The sequence below is a fragment of the Paramormyrops kingsleyae genome, chromosome 1, assembly GCF_048594095.1.
Source record: "Paramormyrops kingsleyae isolate MSU_618 chromosome 1, PKINGS_0.4, whole genome shotgun sequence".
NCBI classification, from domain to species: Eukaryota; Metazoa; Chordata; class Actinopteri; order Osteoglossiformes; family Mormyridae; genus Paramormyrops; species Paramormyrops kingsleyae.
The window spans coordinates 4,027,429-4,041,614 of NC_132797.1; the positions used below are offsets into that span (position 1 = coordinate 4,027,429).

The 14,186-nt window shown below is 50.3% G+C and overlaps 1 protein-coding gene across 2 annotated transcripts in view; it reads right to left on the bottom strand.

Moving 5' to 3' along the window:
- The window catches only part of LOC111833267 (homeodomain-interacting protein kinase 2-like), a 49,996-nt gene that overhangs the window by 32,114 nt on the left and 3,696 nt on the right, over window positions 1-14,186 (bottom strand). For both annotated transcript variants that reach the window (XM_023791365.2, XM_023791364.2), the window contains exon 2: window positions 118-1,180. In XM_023791365.2, the coding sequence (XP_023647133.1) occupies window positions 118-1,180 (1,063 nt within the window). The remainder of the gene's footprint in view (window positions 1-117; window positions 1,181-14,186) is intronic.

A 14,186-nucleotide genomic window follows, 5' to 3' on the forward strand; every position in this document is an offset into this window, starting at 1 on the left:
TGGAGAGCCTTCAAAGCGTAGGCATGCACAGCAATACGCCCGTGGAGGAGAGATATGCTAAATACACACACATGGATCCACGGTCAACAGCAGCGCTAGAAGTTAAGAGCTTCATACCTGTAATACCGGGACTGCAGGTAGGTGGAGCACACGGCCTTGGAGATGTGACTGGCGGAGCCGAAGTCGATGACCTTGACCCGGTAGGGCTGCCGCGTGGGGTCCACCAGCATGATGTTCTCAGGCTTAAGGTCTGCGTGGATGAGGCCCAGGCTCTTCAGCTTCATGAGGGCCGTGGCCACCTGCTGCAGCACGGGGCGGATGTACTTGAGGGGCAGGGGACTGAACTTGTTCTGCTTGAGGAAGTCGTAGAGGTTCTGCTCCAGCATCTCGAACACCAGGCACGTGTGGCTCTTGTGCTGGAAGCACTCGTAGGCGCGCACAAAGTTGAAGTCGTCGGCACTCTCGGTGCTGAGGCGCGCCAGGATGCTGACCTCAATCTGGCCCTGGCGTGCGTATGAAGGGTGGTTCTTCAGGATCTTGATGGCCACAATCTCGCTGGTGCCACGCTTCCAGCACTTGACCACCTGCCCGAAGGTGCCGCGGCCCAAGAACTCCAGTACCTCGTAGGTGTTGGTCATGGAGCAGAGCACCTCATGCTGCACCAGCTGGTAGTCACCCTCGCTGTTGGCGCCGCTGTTCTTTGAGACGGCGGCGGAGGCGGTTGTGGCGACGGCGGTGGTCGCCGCATTGCCGGCTGCTGCCGGGATCATGGCTGGGTGCTCCTCGACGATCTGCACGCTGCCGTTGTTGCCGCTGTCCAACTCCTCACTCTTGCGCTTAAGCCCGCATCGCTGGTACGTGTCCAGTAGGCTGACAGTACTTCGGCGGATCAGGTTGTGGATCTGCCCGGCGCTGCCTGAAGTGCTGCTGGCCGAGGCCACCACCACGTGCCCCGTGCTGGCCGGGAAGACGAGCGCCTGCTCGTAAGTTAGGGCGGGGCCGGCGACACCCACCTGGGGGGCCGGCGCGCTCTTGCCGGTCGGGCCGTAGGCTTTGCCATGCGCGCCGTAGCCGGTCATATCCCAGGCTGCCCGCTCCACCTTCAGCTTCTTCACACTAAAGAAGGCACTCGACTGGAAAGTGGCGGGGGGGGAGAAGACCTGCACTTGGGAGGCCATTCCTTTGGTGGGGGGGGGGAGACAAACAGAGAAGAAGAAATGTGAGATGGGAAACTGGCAGACTTGAAGGACAAAGAACCCAAATTCACAGCAAGGCTTAATTCGAATCATCAGTCAAAAATGAGCAGCAGGGCACGTCCACACAGAGACAATCACATTATTCAAAGATACAACAGCAGAGGCCTTGGAGAGATTAGTGCTGGCTGCTCTGTTTGAATCCATGTGTTTCCAGGTGCTGCCCAGTTCTGCAGCTCCAGTGTGCGGCGTGATTCCGTTCACCGACGTTCAGCTTCAGCTGCCTATTCACTACGCGCTGGCAGCACTTGTGGCTGCAGGTTGCACAGGTATAAAGGAGGCAGCACAGCATGGAACGACACGACACGGATCGACACGACACGACGGCTCGGCACACGGTACGGCCCGGTACACAAGTTGGCACGTGACGCGACGTCACATCACAGCCCCGAGTTTCAGCTGAAGGTGTGATGTCAGTGACGGCTCTTTATAGCCGGAGGGGGAAGTTGCTGTGTGGCGGGAGGCCGAGGGTGGGGGTGATTCAGCCACAAATTAAAAGGAAAGTCACAGATAAAGGCTTCACACTGTCTTAGGGTGACGATACACAGGGCAATTTTTAGCACAATGTTGCTAACCAATGTTGCTCTCCCAATGATACTGGGAAACATATTTTTATTTGAAAGATTTGATTGGCAGTGGGCAACTTTTTGCAGACGTCCAGATCCAGATGTGCTGCCCTTTGTTTCACCTGGCTGGCAACTGCCCAAGAACATTGCTCAAAAACTTGCCCTGTATATCACCTTAACCTGAAAACCTTCAGGTTCTGCCTACAAAGGACGTCAGTTGTTTACATTTTCATCCTATTATACAATCACAGGTCATACAGGTTGATAACACACGTGACTTATACGCCATTCGTCCACGGCGGGAGAGAGACATGCAAGTCAGGGAACATGAGAACGCAGTTGGTGCTGACTAGGCAAACATGGCTTAGCAGAAGAGTTCTTGAAAAATAGGAACAAACAAAAAACAAAAGTAGGGACGGGGGGTGGGGGGTGCCGGCTGACACACTCCGAGGGAAGTGATCTTAAATGGCAAAAGTGGACAAAATTTTTCATTTTGGATACAGAGAGAACGAGCAGCAAACAAACAGGAAGGCAAAGCAAAACCAATTTGGCTCCCTGGGAAGGGAGAAGAACAGAGAAAAAATAGAGAACCAAAAATAGCCCCTCAATACACCATTTGCAACTGAAGTAATTATTACTGCACGAGCTAAATTACACGCAGGACTTGAGGAGAGCCAGGGGAAAAAACCCACATTTACCCGGTTTCACCGTGCCCCCAAGTCCCATACTAACAAGTATCCGCTTCCCTCTCATCAAAACACACATTTCTTCTACAAAGAAAAGTTTAAGTCATCAGGGAATAATGCTGTGAGAGGCTGAGCCGCATTTCGAGATTGGAGACGACTGCCAGTTTGCCAAGTTTAAGAGGACAGGATCTGGTAGATAAGCATTGAAGGGTATCACAGAATGCGGTGGGGGGGGGGGACCCTGGTAGTCGTCTCTCTGCAGCTGGGTTCAATGAAGATGCATGCAGAACAGTGCATGTTGTGGGGCTAACGAGATTTAGCACTAGCTTGTGGTCTTTCGGCTACAGGGCGTTGTGAAGACAACGTGTTCTTTTTTTCAGTCACGCTCAGAGCAGGCAGGTGCTTAGACGACCCACAAGGCTGCCCTGCCCACCTGCCTCAGCCCCACGCCTCCCCCTCCTGGGTCCTGGCACTCCGTATGCATAAGTTAACAGGTTTCGTAGCACATCAAGTGTTCCTGTCCTTTGGTGCTGGTGCCAGCCTTCACAGTCACCGGCTATTAACCTCGAGGCTGCTGGGCCAGTTCCCATCCTGTAAGTCTCTGCATCCTAACTAAGTCCATTTCAAGCCCCTGCGAACCTGAAGTGTTTTTTTGGTATTCCTTTCCACCCCCCCAACACCTGCACACTGGTTCATTCCCTTAACCGACCGCCTTCGCATACAAGCAGTACACATCTAGGTTCACCTAAATGTTTCAACTGACAGAATAACGAGGAACGTCCATCAGACTTTTAGCAGCACCACACTGCACGAGTCACTCAATGCCAGCCCTAAGACATGGGACTGGGGGAGGAGTTAATGTCCCATCTAAGACTTCTCAGACACTGTTGCCAAGGGAAAATCAAAATGACCACACCTACGTCACCCCCCCCCCCCCCAATGCTGACCTGGGCACCTGCCCAATGACCCCAAGACGGGCCATGCTTAGTCAAGCAAATGGCACTGACTATTTCTCAAACATCACTGCCATGCTCGTTCACAAGGTGAAACCACGTGTACCACCCCTGTTAGAGTACTAGTGTCAGTCAGATCAGAGCCCACACACACATGCAAAACCTCTAAACCTGGAGAAACCAACAAATTTAGGATACAAACCCACAGCAGAGGCTGAAAGACAATCTGATCGCCAATGAAACAGGATCAGTGCAGATTCCGTCAGCGTTTATAGCTCCCTTCAGGACCCGCTCGCTTCTGCCTTACCCTTTCTCAGTCTGAGAGATGCTACAAAACAAACTGTTCATTTGGAGCCTTCTTAAACCATCATGCCAGAAACAGATCTTTTTTTCTGCAATACGAATGCAGCGACGCCAGCAACGGCACAAGAAACAGCAGGAGAGTCAAGTTTGGCAGACTGAAGCATTTAGGCAGACAAAATGCAGTTATTATGAGCATCCAGTCCCGGAGATACTCTGTCACTCGCTCAGACGGGCTCCTGACAGACTCGTCTCCATCAAAGAGTACAGAAGCTGAATGGCCAGCACATAGCCGGACATACATCACCCAACGGCTTCCTGCAACATTTAAGCTGCCACATCTTCCCTGCATTGTCAGCTGTTCCTGTTCCTTTGACTGAATACTGAGGAGGATGCCAGGGTGCACACAGCAACACACAGGTGAGTCAGCCTCAGTCAGCTACTTACTATCCATCTCATTTCATTTCTTATATCCAATTTAGTCGCAAACCACATATCACCAGCTTCCTCTGCACTTCTTCCAACTCCAGCATTATACTCCTAGAGCATTAAGTAGAGTGGCTCCTCTGGCACCCGATCTTTGGTAGAGCAGTAGAGTGGCCCCACTAGCACCCGACCTTTGGTAGAGCAGTCGAGTGGCCCCACTAGCGCCCGACCTTTGGTAGGGCAGTAGAGTGGCTCCTCTGGCGCCCGACCTTTGGTAGAGCAGTAGTGTGGCCCCTCTGGCGCCCGACCTTTGGTAGAGCAGTAGAGTGGCCACACAGGCACCCGACCTTTGGTAGCGCAGTAGAGTGGTCCCTCAGGCACCCGACCTTTGGTAGCGCAGTAGAGTGGCCCCTCTGGCGCCCAACCTTTGGTAGAGCAGTAGAGTGGCCCCTCTGGCGCCCGACCTTTGGTAGAGCAGTAGAGTGGCCCCGCAGGCGCCCGACCTTTGGTAGAGCAGTAGAGTGGCTCCTCTGGTGCCCAACCTTTGGTAGAGCATTAGAGTGGCCCCTCTGGCGCCCAACCTTTGGTAGGGCAGTAGAGTGGCCACACAGGCACCCGACCTTTGGTAGAGCAGTAGAGTGGCCCCTCAGGCACCCGACCTTTGGTAGAGCAGTAGAGTGGCCCCTCTGGTGCCCAACCTTTGGTAGAGCAGTAGAGTGGCCCTTCTGGCACCCAACCTTTGGTAGAGCAGTAGAGTGGCCCCTCTGGCACCCAACCTTTGGTAGAGCAGTAGAGTGGCCACACAGGCACCCGACCTTTGGTAGAGCAGTAGAGTGGCCACACAGGCACTTACAGACCAGCAAATCGTTACGTTAACTTTTAACACCATGACAGCAATCAGGGCAATATTCATGGTGAACACTAAAACAGATTGAACAAATAAAACTGTTAAAATGTCATAAATTAGAAATTGTTCACACCAGCAAATAGAGACTGATGCCATTCAGCACCTGCAGGAACTGGCAAACATTACTGCTGCTGTTCCTGACTAAGGACGTTACCGCCACACTTCCAATTATACCATTCCCAAGTACAGTAGAGTGGCCCCACTAGCACCCGACCTTTGGTAGAGCAGTCGAGTGGCCCCACTAGCGCCCGACCTTTGGTAGGGCAGTAGAGTGGCTCCTCTGGCGCCCGACCTTTGGTAGAGCAGTAGAGTGGCCCCTCTGGCGCCCGACCTTTGGTAAAGCAGTAGAGTGGCCACACAGGCACCCGACCTTTGGTAGCGCAGTAGAGTGGTCCCTCAGGCACCCGACCTTTGGTAGAGCAGTAGAGTGGCCCCTCTGGTGCCCAACCTTTGGTAGAGCAGTAGAGTGGCCCCTCTGGCGCCCGACCTTTGGTAGAGCAGTAGAGTGGCCCCGCAGGCGCCCGACCTTTGGTAGAGCAGTAGAGTGGCTCCTCTGGTGCCCAACCTTTGGTAGAGCATTAGAGTGGCCCCTCTGGCGCCCAACCTTTGGTAGGGCAGTAGAGTGGCCACACAGGCACCCGACCTTTGGTAGAGCAGTAGAGTGGCCCCTCAGGCACCCGACCTTTGGTAGAGCAGTAGAGTGGCCCCTCTGGTGCCCAACCTTTGGTAGAGCAGTAGAGTGGCCCTTCTGGCACCCAACCTTTGGTAGAGCAGTAGAGTGGCCCCTCTGGCACCCAACCTTTGGTAGAGCAGTAGAGTGGCCACACAGGCACCCGACCTTTGGTAGAGCAGTAGAGTGGCCACACAGGCACTTACAGACCAGCAAATCGTTACGTTAACTTTTAACACCATGACAGCAATCAGGGCAATATTCATGGTGAACACTAAAACAGATTGAACAAATAAAACTGTTAAAATGTCATAAATTAGAAATTGTTCACACCAGCAAATAGAGACTGATGCCATTCAGCACCTGCAGGAACTGGCAAACATTACTGCTGCTGTTCCTGACTAAGGACGTTACCGCCACACTTCCAATTATACCATTCCCAAGTAAACATTCCCAGTAAACACCCACCCCTAAAAAAACAGCGAGGACCTTATATCTGCCGTAACAGTATATAAAAACCATTATGCAGGTGGTTCAATTCACACCGATGGCAGTATATCGACCCTGAGCGCCAGATTAGCTGAGGCCCTGTGGAGGGGGAGGTGTGTTCTGCTTGGTCAAGGCTTCCTCCCAAAGTAACGCGGCGACACACACACACCCAATGCGAACCTAAACATCCCTGTGAGCCGTTACCCCTCGTTTCACATCTTGAAAGGGGGAGTCATAGAGGACAACATCAAAATGGCCGACAATGATGGCCTTCTGGAGCTTTCCAGAACAAACAGGAGTACAGGCTATGAATGTCAGTCTCCGCTAAGGTGTCTGCTGGGTCTAAAATAAAAGGAGGACCAGCAATGGCAAAGTGACAGTGAACATGATAGGGGCCATTTTCACCCAATAGTCCGACATTTGCAAGTCTTGTTTCAGACAGCTTCGTTTTAGCGCCCTGCTCTGAAGCTTTCCCCATCCCCAGTAGAGGCTGACATCACGTGTGAGTCTCCCCTTCAACGTGGGACCGCTCCACACACGCTATCGAGAGATGCTCCATCACATCAAGCCACTGCAGACGCTCTTCCGGCAAAACCCGCGGCCGCCCTCTGATCAACGCAGCAGCTGTCGAGCAGAGGAGTGAGAGCAGGGGGCGCCAGAGGATGCGGAGACCCAAACAATTCCAAACATCCGCACCGAAGAGGTAGAGGAACAGCTTATTGAGGAATTACATGCAACGCGACCACTGTGAGGCACCTTGGTATGTATACATTTTAATTAGCAACTAACAACAAGCTTTAAAGTGCTGGGCATTTCAGAGGGGTGACTTATACGGCTTGGGGCAGAGAGAGCAAATTAAGAGCCTAATCCACAAATCCCAAGAGAGCCTTTACGGATGTGTGTGCAATTTAATATACAATTATGTTAACTGAGACAACATTCTATGTCGCTAATGTAATTTGTTTAGCAACCCCACCCCCCAGTTGGGTCCTCAAGGTTTTTGGGTCCCATGTGATTAAATAAGAGGGGCAGTGAAAAAATGGGGACATCATACCCAGGCAGACACCAAAAACTGTGGCCCATGTCAGGAGAGATTGTGAAGGCAGCAACCTCATCTTTAGGCGAGGGAGTGAGTGTGTTTGCAGATGATAAGTGACCTCACCCCCCACCTACCCCTCATAGTTTACTCAATGCACTGCACACACGCTGTTCATATATTCCGATCATTGTGGGGACTCTCTATTCATTCGTATGGGCATGACCCTAACCTTAAGTACATGAGCATAAGTATAGCCTAAAATATATGTAACCAAACAAAACACAAAACTTGTGACTGCAATCACAGATTATTTTGAAATTGAGGTTAATATTGCGGGTACCTGAAAAATGTCCCCACAAGCTACAAAGTAATAAGTTTTACCACATTGTGGGGACCGAACGTCCCCACAATGTAGTAAACACAAACCCGCGTGTGCGCGCACACACACACACACACACACACACACACAGAGTTACCTGCCTTGTCAAAAATGAGGATGACGCACCCCAACAAAAGAACCAAAGACATGCTGAAACCGCTGAACACATGGAATACAGGGGGCACCGACCTCAGGCTGCCGCCCCCACTGGCACGGTACGGAAAGCCGCTGGTCTGCTGCTCGCCGACCAGCCACAAGCACAGGGAGATCTAATTTTTCTGGAAGGTTCTGGGTAAGAGTGGCTCAGCTAATGTAACACGGGGAAGGCCCCTCGGCCGGATCGGGCCACATGGCATGATGCTGCGGGGCACGGTACTTCACAGAAACGGCATTAATTGGAAACACATTAAACCAGTCGGAACACTTACTCCAGTAAGGGACTTCCACTCTGGGGTGGGGGGGGTGAATTGACTGGAATACCGCCAATACTGCATATTTCATACAGCCACAGAAACCTCAAACCACCCTCCTCACTCACGCAACCAACCCCCCGCCCAAAGTTTAGCAGACTATAAATAACAACCCTTCAGCACCAAAGGACAGGCTTTCATATGGAAAGGTCACGCCGAGTCCATCATGGAGCTCCTCTCACTGGGAACAAACTCCAGCAGAGGCCCCTGGGCCACAAGGCCCATGTGGAGATCATGCTGCATTCCTCATACTCCATTTTTCACACGTTCAGTTTATTTCAGCAATAATCCAGCACTGTTTGCACACACATGGCTGAGAACATCCGCCTCGTTTCCTGGAGCTCTCAAACGCCGTCTGACGTTTATACAATCCACATGCCAGCCTGCCCTCGAACCCGAAACCGATTTCTCACCATTTAAGACCAATGACAATGAGCCTACCATGGACAGATGATCCAGCAGTCACTCTTGTTGGCTGCCCAGCACACCAGACACGGCGGTGACCCCATTCAGGTCCACCATAATTGGTAAAAGAAAAAAAAATAAATAACCAGCTCATTTTGCCAATCCGCCTGTGTAGGGGTCCGAAAGACAGTCCAGGAAAAAGCGAGAGACCAAGATGAGAGGGGGGCAAAGCCACCTGAAGCTATAGCATCCCTCCCCCCCGCCCCCCCCAGCTGGTTTTGTCGCGGCTACACCCATGCCGGGGTCCTGGAAGCAGCCATGACCTCACAGGGCGCTGAATAGCGTTCCTGAGAAGCTGCAGACCAAACCAGAGGCAGGGGAGGGCATTCCCACGTTCATCGGCAGGGACGCAACACGGGACCTGCGTTGGGGGGGGCTGCACAGAACGGCCTGAACTAGCCAGGCGTCTGTGGATTGGGACTGTCATCTGTTCCACTTAATTATTCATTTTCTTTTCTGAACATTCAGCTTCCAGCTGTTGTACTGTAACTATGGAAGGTATTCAGAGAGGAGGACAGTGGGCAGGAGCTAAATTAGTCCCAGACAGAGGGGGCAGCAGTGAACAGCACCTGGGGGCTGGTGGGAGGCATTGAACATGCAGTAAACCAGGGTTATTCAACTCACGGTCCTCGAGGTCCGAGCACTGCTGGTTTTCCAGCCTTCCTTTACCTGTCAGTCAGGTGTGAAGCCTCTGACCAATCAGAATCAGTAATTATTAAACAACTACCTGGGAGAACTGAAAACACGGCCTGGATTTGGAATCAAGGTCCAGAGTTGAAGAACCCTGCAGTAAAGCCACAATAGCTCATTCTGGTTCTATGCTCCATAGCTCACACCGAGTCATTTAATGGCAGTAACACACTACAAACATCATTAAGTGATGTCATAACCTGCCCATAAGAACCGTCCCCCTCAATGTCATGTGACTAGAATCAGAACTAAAGAAATTTGTGCTCTTATTACAAATCTCATCCAGAGTAGTGTTCTGTTATTAGCAATGTGGAGACAGTGATTCTTAAATCCAGGACAGTCAGGAAGGGAAGGGGGGTTAGGAAGCAGAACTAAGTGTTTAAATAAGTGGTCCCAACAAGACTGGGAGGTGCCCTCACAGAGCGTCCCTCACAAGACGGACAATGGCGTCACACTGCAGACAACAGCACACAAAGCCAGGAATGTCACACAAAGGTGCCGCTGCCTCCACAGTGAGAACAGCACCCTGAGGTCGCTCAATCCCAGAATGCCATTCTGCCAGCAAACCCGCAGATTCCACATGGGGGAACGAGCACAGAGAGAGAATCAGGCAAAAAAAAGCCTCTCAGATGCTGGGAGATTTATGAAGCGTGCATTAAAACGATAGGGGTCCCAACCAGAGGACACAGAAGGGCCGCACCACTAGGCGTAAACGTCCCACAAAGAGCAGTGTTCATGTCTGCATTCCCGGGGAGATGAAGGAAGCTGGTCCCCCCACCCCCAGCCAGTTGGCAGAATCAGATTGAAGGAACCGGGAGTGAAAACCCCCAGAACGGCGGCACAGAGACAAAGACTCACATTCACTACAAAACCGCCGGCTTGCGAAAGACAAGGGAGCCAGACGCTATCGGTCTCCTGTTAGCAGCGGCGGCGTGATGGAAAGGACGAGACAAGCTGCCTGAGAAGCAGGAGGTCGGCGCTCGGCACACAGAGACGTTGTGAGGGAGATGCCGTCAGGTCCCTCCCAGCCGTACCCTGCAAGCGACCTCAGATGGATCAACACAAACCTGCCAGGAAAAGCCCCAGGAGCACAGCAAGATGGGGTCACATTTACATTTCATTTATTTAGCAGAGACTTTTGTCCAAAGTGACATACAATTGAGAAATCAGGGTCAGACTGTCCCTGGTGCTATTGGGGGTTAAGGGACCAACAGTAAAATTACTGGGATTTGAACCAGAGACCTTCAAATCACAGGCACAGCCCCCTAAACCATCCCCATGCAACTAACACATTCATAACCAAAACACCAAGTGAAGTCCCGTGAAAACCATACAACTGAGGATATCTGCATCACAAGGTGTATCCAAAGATTAGGGAGTCCAGCCTACAATTTAGACTTTCAAATTAATGGAAGCATTTCAACCTCCTCTATCACAAGGGAGGTTACTTAAGATTTAAGGTGAAGTAAAACCCTGATTTCAACAAATATCCTGCTTTATAGCACTAGCGTAGTCTGGGGTTAGGAGAAAACATGGCGCTTGCAGCGTCTGACAGCCAACAATGGTCATGGAATGTCTGGCAAGCCGCCGAAGGTGCCCTTCAAAGCAGGGACCACTCACTTATTGGCAAAGGTTCCGTAAAGGGTGATACGAAGGGCGCTACAAAGAGCACTATGAAGGGTGATACGAAGGGCGCTACAAAGAGCACTGTGAAGGGTGATACGAAGGGCGCTACAAAGGGCACTATGAAGGGTGATACGAAAGACGCTACAAAGGGCACTATGAAGGGTGATACGAAGGGCGCTACAAAGGGCACTATGAAGGGTGATACGAAGGGCACTATGAAGGGTGATACGAAGGGCGCTACAAAGAGCACTATGAAGGGTGATACGAAGGACGCTACAAAGAGCACTATGAAGGGTGATGCGAAGGACGCTACAAAGAGCACTATGAAGGGTGATACGAAGGGCGCTACAAAGAGCACTATGAAGGGTGATACGAAGGAAGCTACAAAGAGCACTATGAAGGGTGATATGAAGGCGGCACGATGGAAAGGATGAGGGCATTGGTGGCTTGATGGTTAGGGAAGCACACTTGTAATTGGAAGATTGCAGGTTCGAATCACCGACCAACAAGACACCACTGAGCAAGGTACCGCCCCCATGCACTGCTCCCCGGGCGCTGAATTAGCTGCCCCCTGCTATGTCACATATGGGTTAAATACACAGGACACATTTCGTTGTTGTGCACTGTGTGCTGTGGCGTGTCAACAATGACCATTGATCACTAAATTCTAATTCTAATGAAGGGCGCTACAAAGAGCACTATAAAGGGTGATATGAAGGGTGCTACAAAGAGCACTATGAAGGGTGCTACAAAGAGCACTATGAAGGGCACTACAAAGAGCACTAGGAAGAGTGATATGAAGGCCATTACAAAGTAGGGCTGCACGACATCACATCGCAATTATATGGCGCAGGCGCAATAATCATTAAGGCTTTAAACAACGAGTAAAACATTTTTCCGGATGTTGGCTTTTCAGTACTATATAGATGTTTACTTATGTCCACAACTTGGTAAGCAGATTAGTAGTGCGCCCTAGTGATTATTATGCATGTAATAATCACACTTATATCCAGAAGTGATACAGGCCTACTACAAAGGGTACTATGAAGAGTGCTACGAAGGGCACTATCAAGGGTGATATGAAGGGCCCATAGAAATGAATGGAGAGTCCCCATAAAGATATGAATACATGGACTGTGAGAACAGATGGGCTGCCTTTGGGTTTCATTTTTATTATACATCCTGGTTAAATAAAATCACAAGCAACAGATAAAAGCATTTCATTCAGATCATATAATGTCATCATACAATAAGTCTCCATCCTTTTACAGGGAGAGTACAGAGCCACCAGCTGCACACTGCTCCCTTCAGCCATCCAAGTCTCCATCCTTTTACAGAGAGAGTACAGAGCCACCAGCTGCACACTGCTCCCTTCAGCCATCCAAGTCTCCATCCTTTTACAGGGAGAGTACAGAGCCACCAGCTGCACACTGCTCCCTTCAGCCATCCAGTTCATTTATTTTTTCCCGCCCCCTTCATAGGCTGTTGTGAAAGTGGCTAAACGCGCTCAGTTTGACAGCCTGGGTTACCCTGAGACGGCTGCAATTCAAAATAACCTGGTGTCTGTGTGTGTCTGTGTCTGTGTGTGTGTGTGTCTGTGACTGTGTGTGTGTCTGTGTGTGTGTCTGTGTCTGTGTCTGTGCATGTGTCTGTGACTGTGTGTGTGTGACTGTGTGCGTATCTGTGACTGTGTGTGTCTGTGACTGTGTGCGTATCTGTGACTGTGTGTGTCTGTGACTGTGTGTGTCTGTGACTGTGTGCGTCTGTGACTGTGTGCGTATCTGTGACTGTGTGTGTGTGTCTGTGACTGTGTGCGTCTGTGACTGTGTGCATGTGTGTCTGTGACTGTGTGTGTCTGTGACTGTGTGTGTCTGTGACTGTGTGTGCGTATCTTGGTGCGTTCGTTTTTCTCTTGGAACTCGGAAATTCAGAGTTGAGTGACATCACGTCCGACAATCTCCCGTTCGAGCTACCCACATCTCGGAACAAACATGGCTGCCTCCATGAACACGTTGCTGTGTGTTGTTGCTGTATATTTTAGCAGATTTGGAGTTTTCCAAATGAAGAAAATGGAGAAATTTAGATTTTTCCGAGAGACAAACAAGAAACACGAACTAGTCAAACCACATTAAAAGCTTTATAAAATATTTTAGTACATTCATAGCGATATTCTTTTTTCGAACAGTAAATAAACTACAAACAAACCAAGTCGCCATGTTGAAATTACGTCACAAGGGCAACTCGGGCAACAAAATCTTATCCGACTTCAACGTCATAAAAGGGGCGTGTTTCCGATGGGAAGTGATGTTTTTCGTGACGTATCGTGACGTTTTCATCCGAGTTCCGACTTGGAGAGAAATAATCGAACGCACCATGTGTCTGTGACTGTGTGTGTGTGTGTCTGTGACTGTGTTTGTGTATGTGTGTGTGTGTGTGACTGTGTTTGTGTATGTGTGTGTGTGTGACTGTGTTTGTGTGTCTGTATGTGTGTGTGTGTCTGTATGTGTGTGTGTGTCTGTGACTGTGTTTGTGTGTATGTGTCTGTGACTGTGTTTGTGTATATGTGTCTGTGACTGTGTTTGTGTATATGTGTGTGTGTGTGTGTATGTGTGCGTGTCTGTGACTGTGTGCGTGTCTGTGACTGTGTGCGTGTCTGTGACTGTGTGCGTGTCTGTGACTGTGTGCGTGTCTGTGTGTGTCTGTGACTGTGTATGTGTCTGTGACTGTGTATGTGTCTGTGACTGTATGTGTGTATATATAAACATTTGGGAAGGGCAACTTAATTCAACAAGAGACTAAAGACCGAAAACAGAAGTTCCACGCCACAGCATTGTTCATCCTTGTGTGACAGGCGCCACACACCCCCCCCAACCCAAGTCGTTCCCCAAGCTGAAACACCTGTGAATCTGTTCATGTTCAGTACTGTTAAACCCACTCTGTCCTCCCCCCCACGATATCTACAACATCAATTTCTGACTTCCTCTTACCTTGTAATACAGTGGAAAAGCAATAAACATTACAATTCAAAGATCTCCAAAATTATAAGACCATGTCAAGTAGCTATGGTTACGTTATCTTTAACTGAATCGATATTTACGCAGATCCAGAGCCCAGCACACCATCATTTGTAAATCTTCAAAACAAGAAACCCAAGCATCTTTTGAGGAATGTTATAATGCAACAGTAGCCCAGATTGACCGACCACAGGCCATCTTGCCTTTGCATATGTCGAAATACAGCGACGCTGGATGTTGCTCTTAATTTAAG